Raw genomic sequence first — 19,377 nt, 5'->3', positions numbered from 1 at the left:
CTTTTTACTAATTTTTGAGGTCCCCCAGAAAGTGTGGGTCCTAGGCCCGTGCCAATTGGGTCTAGGCGATAATCAGGCCCTGACACTGGTCATCTTAAGTTAGGAAACTATATGGAACTAAAAATTGCAATAAACATAGTTATTAAAGAAAGCGGCTGGAAATTTGCGAAAATATTTCTGACAATTAAATACGAAAATTGTTATGGAAGAGTGAAAAATCGTAGTTACAACTGAGAAGAGGAGGGTTAAAACATGAAACCGAGCTTCTCCCTAGATGGCGCATTTGAAAAGAGATGACAAGTTCAAACTTCACTTAAGTGCTACTGCCCTGCCTTCAACAGAAGTAAATAAAAGAGATTATTAAGTACTACAACTGCAACTGCATTAAAAAGTTGTAGTCTTATTTCCAGTATCCCGAATTTGGGTTAACGTGTTGTCGTTGTTCGCGTGTAAAAAAAATATTATATATCTTTTCAACTGATTTTGTAAATTTTATTAATCATGGGTCGTATGCATGCACCTGGGTATGTTTGACTATTTGTTAGTTTTGTTGTTTTAATGTTTTTGCTAAATCTATGTTTTCCTAAGTAGGCTTACCGTTTCACATGGTAGTAAATCGATATTCGTATTAGTGCTATCAGTTAGTATAATGAATTACTTATGAATGAAAGCTTGAGCTGTTTCTGATCTTATTAAGCTAAGCTATTATTGTCTACCTAGTAGATCCATGTATATTGTTAATATTGAATAGTATATAGTATGAAATATTGTCTTCGTGTAAAATCTTAGATAAACGATGGTATCTATTTGTTAATTTGTTGTTTTTGAACTGCATCCTAACCCTAATTTTGTTGTTATTCTTGATAATTTATCTAATTTGTTGCTACTCCTGATATGGTTTAATTTCTTTAGCTTATATAAGAAATGTTAGTATCGTGATATATCGTCAGTGTAAATCAAAAATAAAATATAGGAATAGATCTATAAGCACAAGAAGGGATATTTGTGTATCGTCAACTGTCGCGCCAACTACAATCGCCAAATGTTAACCTCATAAGAATGAAGTTGAGAGCAGGTGGTCTGTTGCTTTCTCTACTGAATTAGGGTGATCTTCTCTGTCATGTTATTGGTTCAGTTTAGCACATGAGACTTGTACAAACTCAGAACTTACTTTTTGTTAAACCGTACAGCTGCTTGTAATTAAAGATGATATCGATATTGTGGGAAGAACTGTAGTAGGTACAGTAGAGGCAGTCTGTGCACTTGTGGCAGCAGCAAAAGCTTAGGCTTGTCATTTACTAAAAAAATAAAAATTCATGGCAATAACAATAGGAAATCTGCAACCACCAAAAATCAATGAATATAAGCATTCAAAGCTTGGAGATTTTTCGTATTGTGATTTGTGGCAGAATAATCTTTGCAGTTTCTAGGCAGGGGCCCGCAAGAAGCAATAAAGACCAATTCAAAAAATATTAAGTTGTAGCTGCCCCCGGGCCAACATTTGTTTGGTCAACAACCCGGGCAAAAATCTTTGCAAGTTAAAATCTATTTGGCACCTTGGTGGTTGCAGTTGGTACAACAGATAATGATACAGAAATATCCCCTATAAGTTTAAACAGGTAGTTCAATTTTAATATTTAGGCACGATAGCAAATAATGACATCAAAATTGATATTAAAAGTGGAAAATATATGCCTAATAGATGTTAGAATCAGGGGTCTGTCTAGGTTTTTCTGAGAGGTACAGTTCAGAACTCGTTATCCGGAAATCATAAAACCGGAAAACCAAAAAACCGGAACGAAATTCAATAAATTTTCCCCCGCAATTTCTTTAAAACAAAAATTTTTTCCTCATAAGATTTTTCTTTTCTTTTTTGAAAGATGCTTACCTTACCATCATTTCAGAAATAATCATTAGTGTATTACCTCATCGTTTTTTCTTATTTTTAAGATTATTTCCAAATATATATTTTTTTCAGTTGGGTTTAACACTAAAAATACAGCATTTTGTAACGATTCAGAAAACCGGAAAAATCAGTTATCCGGAATAGCGATAGTCCCGATCGTTCCGGATAATCGGTTCTCTACTGTAACTGTTTTGTGAAAATTCAGTCATAATTTGTGAAAAATTAAAATTTATTTTTAAAGCTCAACACAAAAACATGGATTTATCGTTTCTTAAAGGATGCAAAAATAAAATTTTAAGAAAAAGTATTTTGTAGAACTACCGTTTTTCCTAAAGTTAAATTTGTAAAGGTACCGCTAAATGGTAGTAACAGACCCCTTAACATGGATTGAGAAACCAGTTAAAATCTAAGTACACAAGTTGTATGCGATACTAGTAAGACAAATAGCTTTGTATGACAGCAAATGCTGGGCAATTAACGAAGCAGATGAAGAGAAACTGAAGATTTTCAAGGGGAAAATTTTCAGTGCTGCAAGAAAAAACAGGTAAAATAGAAAAACCGCAGCATTGTAAAAGTGATCAAAGTTAGGTTGCTAGGACATACAATTCATTATAGCGATGAAAATCCTGTTTCATAAATAACCTTCCAAATGCATTAGGGAAAAGAAAAAAGGAGATGTAGAACAAGATGGTTGGATAGAGTAATGGTTTAAAGGACTTAAAGAATTGCTATATTGAGAAATATAGCATTGAACAGATCTAGATGGGGGTAAACTGAGTGAGATGGCCTTGGCCGGTAACTGGCTGTAGTGTTTAAGAAGTATCTTTGAATCAGTTGGTCAAAAAAAGAAATAAATGTTCCGTTCATGAAAAGTAAAGTTTTAATAGCCTATATTTAGTTAGATTTATTAGTGAAACTAAAATTTTTTTTAAGAAAAGGTTGATTTTGATTAATACTCCTCTCACCTCCTTTTACATATATTTATATCCTTGGTTTTAATTTTTTTTTAAGCCACTCATGTATTAGTGGGTGGATTATAATTTCTTATAAGAAAGGTTAAGAATCTACTATAAAGAAAAAGTTCTTTATGAGTATATCTATTATGGATACTTTCAAATTTATGCATCATTAATTATGTACAAATTTAATATAGGAAAGGTATCTCCCAGTCTTCTTTGCCATACAGACGAAGCGTTCCCACTGTAAGTAATATCTTTTTACTTATCCATTTTCATGATTATTACGGATAGTTTTTCTAATAATGTTATTTTGTTCATCTAATATTCTTCTCAGTACTTTACGCATGGGCAATCCTGGGCAGTGCCCGAGAACCAGAAACTTAGGGGCCCTTGAGAATCTTGACTTTTATAAATTGTGTTTAAAAAAAACTAAGACTAAGCAAAAACTCATATATTTTTGAAAATAAATTTATAAATATATTGTTATAAAGTGTGTATTTTGTTTTTCTTTCTACAAATAGTGATTATCATGCAAACACCCATACTTTGAATTGTTTATCACCAGGGAAACTTAAAAAGACAACCGAAATCAAATTTTCTTCATTCCAATGCAATTTTTATGTGAATTCAGTTTTTTTTGATCTGCTAAAAACAAATTGAAATCAAAAAAATTTTAAAATTTGTTCAAATTATTTCATGTGTTAAAAATGCTTTATTTTATGTATGTTAAGTTTTTCTAGTTCGATTTTAAGCAGCATAACCTGTTATAAGGACCCAAAACATTTCTGTGCCCGGGGGCCCTGTATGCTATTAAGACGGCCCTGATTCTTCTTTTACAGCTAAATTCAATAGAAATTACTCAATATTTGCTGCTTAACTACTCAGTTTGAGATCCGAACTTTATTAAATAGTTCTTAATCTATGAAACAAGAGGAAATGTGAAATCGAAATGCTGAAATGTTACTGCTGAATTCAAAAGCTGTAGTTATGGCTTTTTTTTTTCTTTTAATTCAAAGATCTGTCTATAAAATGTTAATTACTCAATACTTTTTTATAGTTAAATGGGGCTTTTTTTTAGAAAATCATTTGGGGATATTTCCGTATCGTGATCTGTCGTGCCAACTGCAATCACCAAGGTGCCAAATAGATTTTAAACTTTTTTTATAAAACCTGGGGGTGGTTGCAAATTATACAGCATATTTCGAGTTGGTCCCTTTCTGTTGCTTTTTTTTCTTCTCGATTATTCTGCCACTGATCATGATACGGAAATCGCCCCAATCATTTATTTGTTTGAAAAAATTAAAGGAAAAAAAAAAACAGTTATAAGGTAGAGTTGCTCAACCTTTTTGAGAGTGTTTTATTAAATGTACCATGTATAAAATTTTTACCATATTGTAAAGAATAAAATTCTTTTCATTACAGTACAGAACCCGTTATCCGGAAAACCAAAAAACCGGAACGAAAATCGGTACATTTTCCCGCCATTTTTTAAAAAAAAAAATTTTTTCCCTCATAAGATTTTAGGATTTTTCTTTCTTTTTTGAAAGACTATCATTCCTTGCCATCAGACCTTACCATCATTTTGGAAATAATCATTATTGTATTACTTCATTGTTTTTTCTTCTTTTTAAGATTATTTCAAACTATTTTTTTTTTTTTTTTATTTGGNTTTTTTTTTTTTTTTTTTTTTTTTTTTTAGTGGGTTTAACAATAAAAAGGCTGCTTTTTGTATCGATTCAGAAGATCGGAAAAATCAGTTATCCAGAATAGCGATTGTCCCTATCGTTCCGGATAATCGGTTCCCTACTGTATTAGACTTGATTCAAAAATTAAAAAAAGAACTTATTAATAAAGAAAAATTTTAAAAAATAATAATTTATTTTTAGCAAAGAAATTATCTGTTATGGAAAAGAATTATTAATTCCAGCAGAAAAACTAATGCTCTTAACCCACTGGCGGTTAAGGAAATGGGCAAAATTGGGAGAATGTTTCTCCCCTACACACAGTTCCCCTATCAGTTAACATGGGAAAACCGGTTTTGCTATGCAGAGAAGACTGCCGGTTAAAATGCGATTTTTTTACGTGCAGAACCGTCAGTGGGTTAAAATGAAAGTTCAAGGAAAATTTTTAGGGTTTTAACTTAAGGAAAAATTAAAACAAAATCATTATGGTACAAAGTAAAATTCAATATTCATTTGGTATTATGCTCTAGATATTTCTATTTCTGGGAATTATTAGAAGTTTTATAAATCTTAAATCAAAAACTATCTCTTTTGTTTTTTCCTGAAATCCACATTAAGCTGGAAAAAATCTAAAAGAAAATTACTAACAGTGAGCAGTTTAAAAGTTTGTTTTCCTCCCCTTTCTGGATTTTCCGTGTCTCAATACTGTGTTAAAATCTCAGGATTCTGAATACCGTGAATTATGTGTGGTACCAACGGCTGGGAAAATAACTTATGATTGTGATGAAAAGTGTTGCAATGATTGCAGAAAAGTCTTCAATTTGCGATAAAATCAGCATGGGTGGAGCACATCAATTTGTAATTATTTAAAATTGTTTTTTTCTTCTTGTTTCAATGTTTTAAATGTGCTGTTTTTTTTTCTTTGAACTATTTTAATTATGATTTTATTTGCTTTTATAGTGGTTAAAGTTATCTTCTGATGATGTAACGGAGCAACTTTGCAAACTGGCAAAAAAAGGTCTAACTCCCTCCCAGATTGGTAAGATTTATTTTCTTTTTCAAGTTAAAAAGATGTCCCGCAGATTTTGATTAATCAGTATATTTTCCACATTGAATTTTAAAGAATATTTAAAATTTGATAATATTCCAGGGTTTGGTACAAAGATTAAAGTCCTTAATCCGTTCCGCTTTTACGCGCCGAAAATAAGATTTTATGCATTTTTACCCGACCGCTGGATAACTCGTATTTTAATAATTAAGACGTTGCTGCTTCAAACGAACCTTTTAGGAGTCCCCAGATTTTTATTACTTGTTTTGATTTGATAAGTAAAAGATTTTTTTACTTGTTTTGTAAAACATGAAGCATTTGCAGTAAATTAAACAAAAATAAAAAGAAGATATAGCAAACAAAAGCAATCACTTAAGGATTTTTTTGGAAAAGGAGTTGATAAACTCTGCACCAAAATTTAAAAAATAATGCTGCTGTTATTTATGCTATAAAATGCAAAATTTTTATCAGATGAAAAATAATAGTCATGTTACTGATATATTCGTTGTAAATCATGTAACAGTATTAAAAGAAAGGGAATGTTAGTGTATGTTCTCAGTAGCTTTAATTTGCTAAACTAGGCAGTTTTTTAAGTATTAATTTTCTCCTTTATGTGATCTGAAGAAGAATATAATTTCTAGCTTTATTTTTTCAATTGGTAATTTTACTTTTTACTAAATGATCGATGTAAACATTCACCAGGGTTCCCGCGGCCTTGAAAAGTACTTGAATTTCATTTTGATTTTCAAGGGCCCCTAGAAGTACTTGAAAATGATATTAAATCCTTGAAAATTTCGAAATGACCTTGAAAAGTATCGAAAACTCAGAAAAACAGCCCTATTTCCAGTGTTTCTATGTTTAACTTTTTGACGCGCGTAAGTGTGAGAGAATGACTTCCCCGTCTTTCTGATGATGACACGTACTGTTTGATTTTAGGATTTTATGTACGTTTGGCTGATTTTAGGAATTTTAAATATTGGGAACTGTGCCAGATTCTGACAAAATCTCGATTCTTATTCAGGCGATTTTAATATCAATCATCGATCTTCGTATTAGANTGTAACAGTATTAAAAGAAAGGGAATGTTAGTGTATGTTCTCAGTAGCTTTAATTTGCTAAACTAGGCAGTTTTTTAAGTATTAATTTTCTCCTTTATGTGATCTGAAGAAGAATATAATTTCTAGCTTTATTTTTTCAATTGGTAATTTTACTTTTTACTAAATGTTAAGTATCGATGTAATCATTCATATATTAATAGATTAGTACACAATTTTATGTCATCGCATAGTTATTTATTATCTTAAATTGTCTGGAATTTATTATTAAACGATTGCATGCACGTAATATTTACTCTTGTGGAAATTCAGCTTTTTTGCCTTTTGGCCAATCTCATCCCTGAAAGTTAACAGAATTCAAGAAATTCAGTTCTACTGGTAACACATCTGCTTATAGGAATTAAGAAAAGAAGTATCGGAAATATTTTTTGAACTAGAATCCATAACAAAAATTATTTCCTAAAAGTCTTGAAGAATTAAATTAATTTGTATAATATTTCAATGTGTAATAAGTAATTAAATTTATTGAAAGCGGTAGCATTTAAAATACATGATTGTTCTAAAAATTAAACAGATCTATAATAAACAGGGTTTGAAAAATTCCAGCCCACCTATGTTTTTCATTAAGAAAACCTGGGTTTTTGATGAAAACCTCAAGTTTATTCAAAAATACTTAAATCTTTTTCCTGAGTACTAAATAAGAATGCATGATTTGCTTCTACAAGAAAGTTAAATATTTGGTAACTATTTATAATTTGTTTTATTGCAATGTTGATTTTTTTCATAGTTTTAGATTGTCACTCTATTATTTTTGTTCCTTAATAAGCAGATTGTTACATAAAGTATAAATCGACTCAATTGAAATATCCTTAGATTTTAATAATCTCTTTATTCAGTTAACATTTCCACTTAATATACTGTTTTGTTTTTTTTTTTAATTTTTATTCAATTTTTGGTTGCTTTAAAATTAGGTCATGTTTTTCACCAGATTGTTTAGTAACATCATGCAAAGTTAATTCCTAATAACAGGCTTGACTGGAAATAATTTTATTTAAAGCTCNCTACTCAATTAAAAGATCCTTAGATATTAATAAAATCTTCATTCAGTTAACATTGTAACTTAATATACTGTTTTTTTTTTAAATTTTTATTCAATTTTTGGTTGCTTTAAAATTAGTTCATGTTTTTCATCAGATTGTTTAGTAACAACATGTAAAGTTAATTCCTAATAACAGGCTTGACTGGAAATAATTTTGTGTAAAGCTCATCATAAAAGTAAATATAGCAAATTTATTGTTTAGTAATAATTTCATAAATGTTATGTTTTTCATCAAATTTTTCAAATTTTTTTTTTTTTTTTATCAAACGTTACCTAGTGAGATGGTATTCCAGGATTATTTTATAATAAAAGAATACCACTTTCAGTTTTCAACTGTTAATTTGCAATCAAAATAAAATATCAAATAATAGTAGTGAATATTATGAATGATAGAGGATGATAAAGAAATATTACTAGCAAAAATCTATAAATGGTTAAAATATAATTTATCAGTATTTGTTAATTAAGGAACCTCATCAATTTTCTGGCCATAGGAATGTGTTGATACCTTTGAAAAATAGTTTTAGACCCTTTTGTTTGTATGTGTCACCGAGAACTAATAATAAAAAAACAAATTGGTTTGAAAATTATAAATCTTCTCAAAAGTAATTGTATTTTTATTCTATAAAAGATACTTATAGAATAAAAATAAGATATTAGTAATCGCCTGTTTTTACTCTAAGTAGGACTTAATTTTACATGTACATGGCACAGTTAAGAAAAGTATTCTTATGCATAACTCTGATTCAACTTTTTAGTGTTAATTCTTTTAGTATATGCTCTTATAAATTAAACATTTTATTAATAGAAAAGAAAGAATCTTTATTAACTGAATAATTGGCGAGGTTGGCCCACAAATGAATATGCGTTGCAGGTCTTGTACCGTAATATAAAAACTTGTAATAATTATTTCAATTTATTTCCAAAATTTAAGTCCTTAATTTTTGCTTTGAAAAAGTGGGAACCCTGTATTCATATTGTTTACTTATTCTTTATGTATTGTTCTTTTTTATTTTGAAATTAATTATAATTTTAAAAAAAAATTATGAATTTGTATTATGCATACAGATTGTAAAAAGTAGTGTTAATTCGAATTTAAAACCAAGAGCTTACAGATGTAACCAGATATATTGCGCTAATTTTTAAATGTTTTTAGAAAGTAAACTAAATTGGGTGGGATCTCGGTTCTACTGTTTAGTTAAACCTCAATAAAGAATTATGCTTCATACACAGAATTTCTTTTACCAAGGTTAAACAAAACTAGAGCTAAGGCAACTTGGTTGGGCAGATCTGTATAGTAAACACATGAACAGTGTTCATGGAAATGTTATTGGCACTTCAGACATCCCCCCCCCACACACACACATGGGCAATATTTCTCAATGACTTGAAAAAGATTTTTATATTTCTCATGCATATGAGATACCTCTTTTATATGATAGATTTATGTTGTCGTCTTTGTCCTTTTTTCTCTTTATTGTGGTGTTATACTATGAAACTTACAATATAATGTATAAATTATAAGTATTAATATTTTGTGGTTCATTGTATATTTTGACCACATTGTCAATACATACTGCAATATTAGACTGGAATTTTTGGGGGGGAAATCAAGGAATTCTATTCTATTCATGGGTGCAAGTCTTCCGTCTTTCGAAAATGTCCGCGAACGGAAATTGGGGAAAAAATTTCTGTCTACGTTTTTCTATATTTTTTAGGTCTACGTTATTGGTCTACTTTCTTATGTCCAGTTGTTATTTTATCAAAAGACAGGTGAATAAATATTTTTTGTACGGTTTTTAAACTTGATGTATTATGGTAAAGCTTTCTTAGATAGTTTGCATATATCGAGGGGGTATTGTGTATGTTAGGTTTTTCAGTCTTAGCCTTTTTTCCAACTTGCACCCATGATTCTATTTGATTAGCAACTCTCTCCTTCAATTTTTGTTTTATCTAGTCTAGTATAAGGGTTCATTCTAGGCAAGGTCGTCCCATTTGCCCTATTTCAATAAAAAAAATTCTTGCGTGCCATTTGATTAAAGGTTGGCCTCACCGTGCCATAGATGCAAGTCTTTCAAATATTTCTGTGCAGGTCGTTATTGATTATCCTTTATGGCAAAAATTATTGTTTTATAATTTTAGATCAAGCATTAATTGTTAAAAAATGTTTTTTTTATTAATCTGCTATGTTTATTTGATATTTATTAAGGAAACAATGTTTATTAATTGAATGAATTCTGGCTTCCCTGAGGTGTGGCTTTTGCTAGTTTTGCCTGACGTGCAATCACATCTGCTTTTGTTAAAGATCCTCAGCTTTTTTAAATAAAGGCAGAACATAGTTTATACTTTTGACACACAACTATTTAATATTAAAAAAAGGCCATTTTTTTATGAAGCAAATTGCAGCTTTCTCTTTCTACAAGTGGTTCATACGATTCCTCTACCTTTGTAGTTTTTTCTTTTTTTTCTGTAATTTGTTTTGTACTCTATAAATTAATTTTAATTAGATATGGATTGTCTATGTATGTTTTGTTCTGATTATTTTCCAAAGTTTTACAACCTTAGTGATGCTACTATATTGGGTTTTATAATTTTCATTTGATATAGACTTTTTTTTTTAAAAAAAAATTTTTGGGGGTGTGAACCCTATGTGTTATCACCGTATAAGTCATTCGATTTATGACGATTCCATCTTAATTATCATAATTTCTTTTCTATAAATTTTTCGCCTTTTTTCGTGGTTTTTAAAATTTCTATATTTTTATTAGGGCGTTCAAATTGTGACGATTCTATTGTAATTTCTGGTTGTCAGAGAGTATTGGCTAATTAAGAAAATTCATGCTGTTTCTATAATACTATGTAATACATGTGTCAGCACAAACTTTCCCGGCAACCTAATGAAGATTTCGAGACTCTTAATTTGAATTATCACTTGGTCAGAATTTCGATCTGTGGCGAATTCCTCTTCAATCCTTGTTTGCGACCATTTCCACTTGTTTTTTCTTATTCCGGTATTTTTTTTTTTATGTGGTGTTGCTATGGAAAACGAATTTGTCAATTAAATGTCACTTTTTGACTTGCTTGATTTTTAATTTATTTATTTGGACGCAGTTTTAAAAATCCTGATATTTTTAATAAGCTGCTTTGATGACACACAACATTTTCAAAATTCGAGAATTACTCTCATTTTAAAACAAATTTATAGACTGCAAATATAACCGGGTAATTATTTTTTATTTAAACTAATAATCTTTAAAAGAGAGAAAAGACTTTTTTATTGATAAAATTGAATCATCGTATATTATGGGTATCAATAAATAATACATAATTGAACTATGCCCTTTTTTAGGGAGAAATTGTGCCCTTTTCAGTTTCTAGCATCTTGCCCTTATTGAGGTCTAAAATGAAAACTGTGGTACACAAAACCTCAGTGTAGGAAAGTATTTTTAGTGTTTCGCCTGCATTGCCATTCAGCTCATCGAGTTTATTTCTGTTTTCTAGCTTAATAAGAAATGATCTTTTTCGAGATCTTTTTAGAATGGCAGCTTCCATATTTATAATTACCGCGAGACTACACGATATAAGAAAGCATCTAAAACAGGAAATAAAAATTGTACCCTTTTCATGAAATAAGGAAGGGGAAATGGTTTGTTCGGCCAAGAGTATGCAACTTTTCAATACTGATTCTTTCTATTGAACGCAATGTCACCACAAAATTAATTGCTACAAATCTATTGTTTTGTCCCACTTTTACCTGCTGGTTACTACAAGATGAGGTCTGGGAGGAGAATGAGATAAGAATTGACAGATTTATGAGAAAAGCCTTATCTTTCAATCAATTTATTTTGTGATCTTACTAAATTTCCTTACAAGAATGAGGAAGACTAAAAACAGGGCTTCCACTCCACAGGCAATTTAAAAATCATGTTAAATAACGGGAAAAGCATGGAATTTTGAATTCTTTTTCTTTACCAACTGGGAACATACATAGACATAGCTGCCAACTCTTCGGGTTTACCCGAGAGATTTCCGGTTTTTTAAAAATTCTTCTGTCTTCCGTTTTTTCCACTTTCTTTGCTTTATTGCGGAAATCTGGTACAGCAGCGCTAAGATTTCAAAATATATCATAACTTAGCGCGCTTGAGGAAACAATCCAATTCTCCTGGATCACGTGGCCAACTCGTAAGCTGGAACGTAGCCTCAGTGAAATGGTAGATAGAAAACTAATTACTCGCAACCGCGAAATATTTTGGTAAACATTCTAATCTAATGGCATTCGAGTGGATTGTTATGTTCTCATTTGAAGCTGTTTTCTAGGTCATTCGTACTCTTAACAATGTCGAAAAGAGCTTATTACTATCAAAATTTTAAAGACAGTTATTCAAAAGAGTTTGATTTTATTCAAAAGTCTGTAAAAGGTAAAGATTTTGCTTTTTGTATTCCATGTCGAACTGATTTCCGCATTGCGCGCGGTGGGCGTAGCGATATTGTTGTCCATGTGGGCACATCAAAACATGTGAGAAATTTTTCAGCCATTGAAAATAACAAAAAGCTTGATCTTTTTGTGATGAATGATAATGATAAAACAGTGATTAGGTCTGAATGTTTGTTTACTGCCTTTATAATTGAGCATAATTTGCCAATTAGTTGTGCCGATCATGCTGGNTGCCAATCTTATTTGGATATCAATTACAATATGCCCTCAAATCAAAAAAAAAAAAATGATCCTGACTTGATTGTAGGGAATTCAGCTTCTGAAATAGTGGGAACACAAAAGAATTTTTTTAAAATTGTCAGAAGATGTTTCTGTACAATATGACTACATGTGTCTAAAATTTCCCTTTCAAAGTGAAATTTTGTTTCGTGCAGCCATAGCTGATCTTAGAAACATTCAATATGCTTCATTCACTAGCATAAAATTTTTCATAGAAAGATATCCTATTATGTTACAAGTAGCTGATGGGGGAAAACATTTGATAATTGACAAACTGCAGCAGGAGTTTTGTGAACTTTAAATTGAAAAATCAGTTGAGGAGGAGAAAATGGATAAGTACTGGGCAAGAATAGGAGAAATAAAAAGTGCAACTGGTCAACAAAAATATAAAACACTATCCAAATTCATGTTGTCTGTGCTATCTCTCATTCATTCAAACGCTGAATGTGAACGTGTTTTCAGCCATGTGAAGAAGACCAAAACTCAATTTAGGTCATCACTTAGTGATGATATGCTTGAAAAAATTATTCAAGCAGATTATTTTTGTGTAAAGATCAAAAATGTTATGAAATTTCATTTGATGACCAATTTTTAAAAAAGGTAAAAGCCTGCACTTATGAATCTTAGAAAAAATAATTATATTACAGTGGAGCATCGTTTTTACGACGCCGAGGGGACCACCGAAAAATGTTGTATAATCGATTTTTACTTCTAGGGCTGAAACTAGCTCTGTTTTCGGTTAATTTTAATGTTTAATGTGTTGATTTGCATGAATTTCTAAATTAGACAAAACAAACGAATAACCAAAGAAGAGAAATTGCAGTGAGCAATTTGAATGTATGTTACCTTTAATTATATTTTCTTGCTATTAGTCTCTACAATGCTTTGAATAGCGAGTTGAACTTACTGCTTTCTATGATGCAATTTTAGATTTCTAATCATGGTCAAATCTAATGTCTGAAGCGCACTTGTGCAATTTGCAGGGGAAAAGAGGGCTTTTATCAGAGGGCTTCTTTTATAGTATCGATGGGTGCGCGGACATTGGTCGATGAATAGCAAAATTTTTCGTTTTTGCCTCTTCATAACATTCTTGTTGGCACCCTTTTCTGTATAATTCATGTTGGCAAATTCCGCCCTTTTTTAAAATACACAAGAAAAAAATAATAAATTAAATAAACGTGAACAAAATCTAAAAACCGACGTATAACCGATTCTGTGCGTCATATAAACGATATATTTTTACATTAAAATGAATAGGACTGATTTGGGACCTAAACGATGCTCCACTGTATGTGAAAATAATTTCTGTCTATTTTTTGCTTATCTGGAATTCGATCTATCTCTTATTATAAGTTTTTTTATTTCATTGATTGTAATTTACTTCAAATATTATTAAATGTTTGTTTAGTTGTTTAAAATTTATTTACCCAGATTTGAGTGGCAACCCTGAAACTTAGCCTGAAAAAGAATACGTTTGGAATGCCTAAAATTTTGTGCTATCTGAAGTTTGTGTTTAATATATAAACATGTGATATATATGTGTTTCATATATTTTCAAGGAAATCTATTTTTTTTTTTTTTTTTTTTCCTATCTGTGTTAGATTTGATAGGCTTTATAAGGATCACTTTTCTTTATGTTAACTAATGCTTATTTTTTGTTGCAAAATTAGCCCCTGATTATCTGACATATTGATGAATCTCGCTTATCTCCAGCATGCAGATTTATCCAAGGTTATCCGACTGATTGAATCTTTAACCTTTTAGGTGTTATCTTAAGAGATTCCCATGGAGTAGCACAAGTGAGGTGGGTCACAGGTAATAAGATTCTAAGAATTCTGAAAGCAAAAGGATTTGCTCCTGATCTTCCAGAAGATCTTTATCACTTGATCAAAAAGGCTGTTGCGGTGAGGAAACACTTGGAAAGGAACAGGAAAGACAAGGACTCTAAATTCCGTCTCATTCTCATTGAAAGTAGGATCCACAGGCTGGCAAGGTACTTCAAATCAAAAAGGGTTCTCCCACCCAACTGGAAATAGTAAGTTTCCTCTTGTCCTCCTTCACTCATTTTTGAAAGACTCGGTTTCCATTATTTGGGAATAACTGTGCAAGCTATGATTTTAATTTCACTATTTTGAGGCTTTGTATTGAATTGCATTGCAATGTTGAAATACATATGTATTGTGTTGCAATGTTCCAGCGGCTTTAAGAGAGATTTTAATTTAACTATATGGTTTTAGACATTCTTAAAAAGGGCTTCAGACTTTTATAGTTGCTTCGTTAAATATTTTTAGTGTGAAGATATTTGAATATTAGGTGTTGTAACATTTCTTTCTTTCTTAATACATAACTTTGCTTTTTTTTAACTGGAAATTTTTTTCCGATAACAGCCTTAAATGACAAAAAGATAGCTTGAAAGTTCTTGAAACCTTTAACTGGTTTTTCCAAAAACGTGCTAATATCAGTAGTTTAAGATCAATATTATAACTATTCAGTTTATTTTACAGGTGATAAAAGTGATTGTCAATAAGTGTGTTATTATAAATTTTTATTCCCCCCCCCTCAATATTTGTTGACACTAGTATATGAATAATGTGCAAAAAATTTTTTTAAACGCTTTGAATAACTTCTGATCTAATGATCCTATTTGTACATATGACTCCATTTTATTGGTTCAAAGGATCACGGATATGCAAGAATAAAATAATGTGATTATAAAATTAGCAGTTGGGGAGACCATATTTCCCAGATTGTTATATAATTCTTAAAAACTGTAAATTCTTTTTTTTAAAAAGAGGTAAATTCTTGTGTGGAATAATTTTTTCTTTGTAGTTTATAATTCAGTGAAATTTAAACTTTGAGAAACCTGCTTTTTCTTAAATAAAGAGTTAAGTTTTCTTGTAATGAAGCTGCTAATTTTTCCAGTAGATAATTTGAACCGTAATGTTTGAAAAGCTTTTTACATTGGCACATCAGCAGCTTGAAGAGCTTCCATATTTGCTAGAAATTTTTAGCACACTGCATTAATTTTCATATTATATGCCTAATTGGGTAACTAGTGCAGTGAAATGTATGAAGAATTTTGGAAAGATATAGATATTTTAAAAACTACCACACAAAAATTTAAAGTGTTTATAATTTTAAAATTAGTTCAAGTTTGTTTTTGAAATTTATTCCATATAATTTATCTCCTTTTTTTTTCAGTGAATCTTCAACTGCATCTGCAATGGTTGCCTAAAAACACGAATAAAGATTTGTAACCTAATTTTATCTGATTATTTCTTGTAGTTGCACATTTATGAACATTTAAACAAGATTTCATTTAGCTTAGGTTAGTAAATTATCCAAGTATTAAATTTGAACTTCATCTTAAAAATATTATTAATACATGATTATACATCTTAGGTGATCAGCTTGGTCAACTGGTAGCCTTCAATGGTATCTTTCTTCTTTTTCTGTCCATATGCGACTTTTCTAAACAGAATACATTGTTGTATGCAATATTTAGACAATTATAAATATACCAAATTTACAACTTTACTTTTTATGTGAAAATGATAGATCTTATTTCCATACACAAGTAGCTCAATATAGATTTTTTTTCTTGCATTTACAAGTTGAAAGGAATTTATAAGATTAACAATTACCGCTGCAGATTTTCCAGGATAAGCCATTTGCACAACTGCAGCATTAATATTTCCTAAACTTTACAACTATTTAGAATGAAAATGCTTTACAAAGTTAGATTTTTTTGTTGTTGGTGTAACTGAATATTTAACAAGAGAGGCCCTTAACTGAATGTGATGCCGCCTGTCTAGTAGCAAAATATAAAAACTTTTAATAATTTTTTCATGTTTTTCTCACATTTCTTTCTTTTTTTTTTAAATCTATGAACAGATATAGCAGTACTTAGATTAATAATATTGATTTTCTTTTTTTAGAAAGGTAAATAATTGGCACTGTCACTGGGGATGTATTCAAAGATAAACAACAATCATACTAATTTTTAGGGGCTTTAATTTTTTCAAAAAAAAAAAAAATTCTAATATTTGCTTTGCTAAAAGAGTGGGAACCCTGTAAATACTGGCTATTTTCTTGATTCATTTCAATATACATTAAGTTATCATAAAACATAGGGATCACATAACTATTCCCAATCCATTCATTTCTAAATTTCAAAACTAAATTAGATTTAATTATTATAAATATTAAAAACTAAGGCTACTTTATCAGCCTAAATTTTATTCTGTTAAAAATTTAACAAGGCTGGAAATAATAAATTCTTAGGTGAAATAAAAATAGTTAAGAGAAAATCCAATTTCTTGTTTGGAAGTTTGAGTGTTTGTTAATGATATTAATTAGTACTTTTATGGATTAAATAAAACAAAAGCAATTTCTAACAGGGTATATTTTTTTTTTTGTAAAATGTATCTTACATATATTCAAGTGGAACCAATTATTAAAGAGCTAAAAGTTATAGTTGTCTTTGTGGATTGGAATTATGATTTTCGACAATTATTTTGTTCAGATATCACCCAATTTCTACAAGAATTGTCCTTTTCTGAAATTTTCAGCTTCTTCAATCAATATTTAATTATAAAACCACCTAATCAAATGCATCATGCATGTAAATACAGACATACTTCTATTTAATGAACTTCCATTTTGCAAATTTTTTCGAGGAACCAAGACAATTTTGCAAATTTCTTCGTAAAATATCTAAGTGAATTTTCTATTTAACGAACTTTTCTTTGAGATCCACTTTCCCTATTACCCAAAATATTTTTGAACATTTCAAACTTGTTGACGCATTTTATGAGGGAAATGCCCTTGAATAAATTTTCGCCAATGCTTTCTTTAAAATAGCTTTTAGAGAAAACTGTAAAATCAATTTCCCTTTTTGTTTGCATTTCAAACGAAAAACTCGAACCAAATTAGCGAATTTTATCAGTAGCAGTTAAACATATGACACATGTAGTAATGTATATTTAAAATTCCTTTTACAATAAATGCAGCTATAATTTTATACGTAAATTCAGCTATTTTTTTTTTTTTTTTAGTTGGAAATGTATGTAGCACTGTATGTTTTTGCTTCCCGTGCAGATTTCTTTTATGGTTAGTATTTATAAAATAAATAGTAGATACTAGTTTGGAAGATAAAGATGCATCCATTGCTATTTATGCCGAGTGTTTATGAATTTTAATCCTGTTTTGTCTTGTTTAAGTATTTCAAAAGGTATTTTTCTATTTAACGATTGTCGGGATTTAGGGACTTCGTTAAATAGATGTGTACAAAACTTACCCTAATACTGGTTTATCTGGTGCTCATAAATATTTGCAAAGACAATGATATTGATAAAATGCCGTTAAAGTGGCGATTTTTAAAAAGAGTTTAATCAATAAAATTTTTTTTAGTTATTTGTCCGTTCTAAAGCCCAGATCATTATCTACTGCACGATGGTATTCGGTTTAAAAATAGTTTTGCATCCAATGTAGAGCACTTAAACTATTTTTTTATTTTCTTTGGCATAAGAGCTTCTAAGTATCTTGTTAACTGCTTGCGTTTGTTTCCTCATAAGTAAGATGATCTTTGATGCAAGGGAAGAATTTCAACTGCTCCTGTTTTGCAAACAAACAACAAGCTTTGTTTATTGCAGGTCTGTGCGTCCGCGCAACAAGATAACGTCGCACCCAGAGACACGTCCCTTTGCTATGCATCTCTTTCACTGATGCTTTGGACCAGGACATGTTGAATAGACCTCAAATAAGAGTGGCATACGAATGGCTGGTTCGTAATGCCATATATGCTCAATGGACGTTGATACCAATCTTCCGATGACTGCATTGAGAGAATCTGAACTGACTCAAGAGTTGTTGTTCTATTCCTTCGTGCCCAAAATGATAAATATCTGTCTTTGGCGTTCATAGCATTTGGATGACGAACCTGCGATTATCAATCGTTGCCAAGTCAATGAATCACAGGAGGACTCATATTCAGCCATCTGGCTTTGTCCTGCCTCTTTTCCGATAGTTATTTCATTCATTGCAGTGCCCTAAATAACAACGATTTTATTAAGCAACATATTCAAATTTTATTGAGATGTGCTTATTTTTGGAAGAGTTTGAACAGAATTGTTCTTTTATAATTTTATATATGATATGATTTATAAGAATTCGATCATTTATTTTAAGTGAGATTTTGGTAGATACATGAAGATAGTAAAATATTAAAGGATGAGGAGTCAATTTAAAATCAAATGTTATAAACCATAGATAAAAACATATGGTCAAAATACACTTATGTATTAGTATAAAATAATATTAAGCAAAATTCGTGTAGAATTTTAGGCCAAATAGCAAGTACTACTTTTCTTATACAAATTAACAAGTCAAAAAAATAATTTATTTCGAATGTAAATCACTAAAAACTAATAAGGAATTAATGTGACTAGGTATTCAAGATTTATTATCGCATTGTCTCGGGATGCACTCGTTAATCTCAGTCGCACATTTCATTAATGATATAAAATTAAGTCAATATTAACTAGACATTTTAAAGTAAACATTACCTAAGTTGAAGTCTAATTAGCTGAGGTCTTCTCATCGTTGAAAGAACTAAAAACATGACAGATTTTTCTACATAAATATATAAAACTAACAATATAATTATTAAAGAAAATCCTTAACTTTACTCTTAATAATGTAGGTTTGTGGAAAGAAGTATTCCACTCATTACAATAATAAAATAAACTTATTGTCTAAATATTAACATTTAGATCGTTCATAGCAAAACAATTATGTTCTACTTAAATTGTCAATAAACTATTTGCGGGGTAAGAAAAATAATATATAGCATTTCTTTCTAACCGAATATCTGTAAAAAAAAATCACTCATATTTCGTGCTTCAGCCGAAATT

At 30.1% G+C, this 19,377-nt stretch overlaps 1 protein-coding gene across 1 annotated transcript; it reads left to right on the top strand.

Moving 5' to 3' along the window:
- The first annotated feature begins 354 nt into the window (after positions 1-354).
- On the top strand, positions 355-15,725 carry LOC107446560 (ribosomal protein S13). Its single transcript, XM_016061242.3, has 5 exons — positions 355-524; positions 3,060-3,108; positions 5,508-5,586; positions 14,228-14,498; positions 15,665-15,725. The coding sequence occupies exons 1-5, from the start codon at positions 502-504 to the stop codon at positions 15,696-15,698; spliced, it is 456 nt and encodes a 151-aa protein (XP_015916728.1). The 5' UTR covers positions 355-501; the 3' UTR covers positions 15,699-15,725.
- The last annotated feature ends 3,652 nt before the right edge of the window (positions 15,726-19,377 follow it).

Source organism: Parasteatoda tepidariorum, chromosome 8 (assembly GCF_043381705.1).
Source record: "Parasteatoda tepidariorum isolate YZ-2023 chromosome 8, CAS_Ptep_4.0, whole genome shotgun sequence".
Classification (NCBI taxonomy): domain Eukaryota; kingdom Metazoa; phylum Arthropoda; class Arachnida; order Araneae; family Theridiidae; genus Parasteatoda; species Parasteatoda tepidariorum.
The sequence above is the reverse complement of the archived record's forward strand: the minus strand, read 5'-3'. Positions and strand labels throughout refer to the sequence as shown.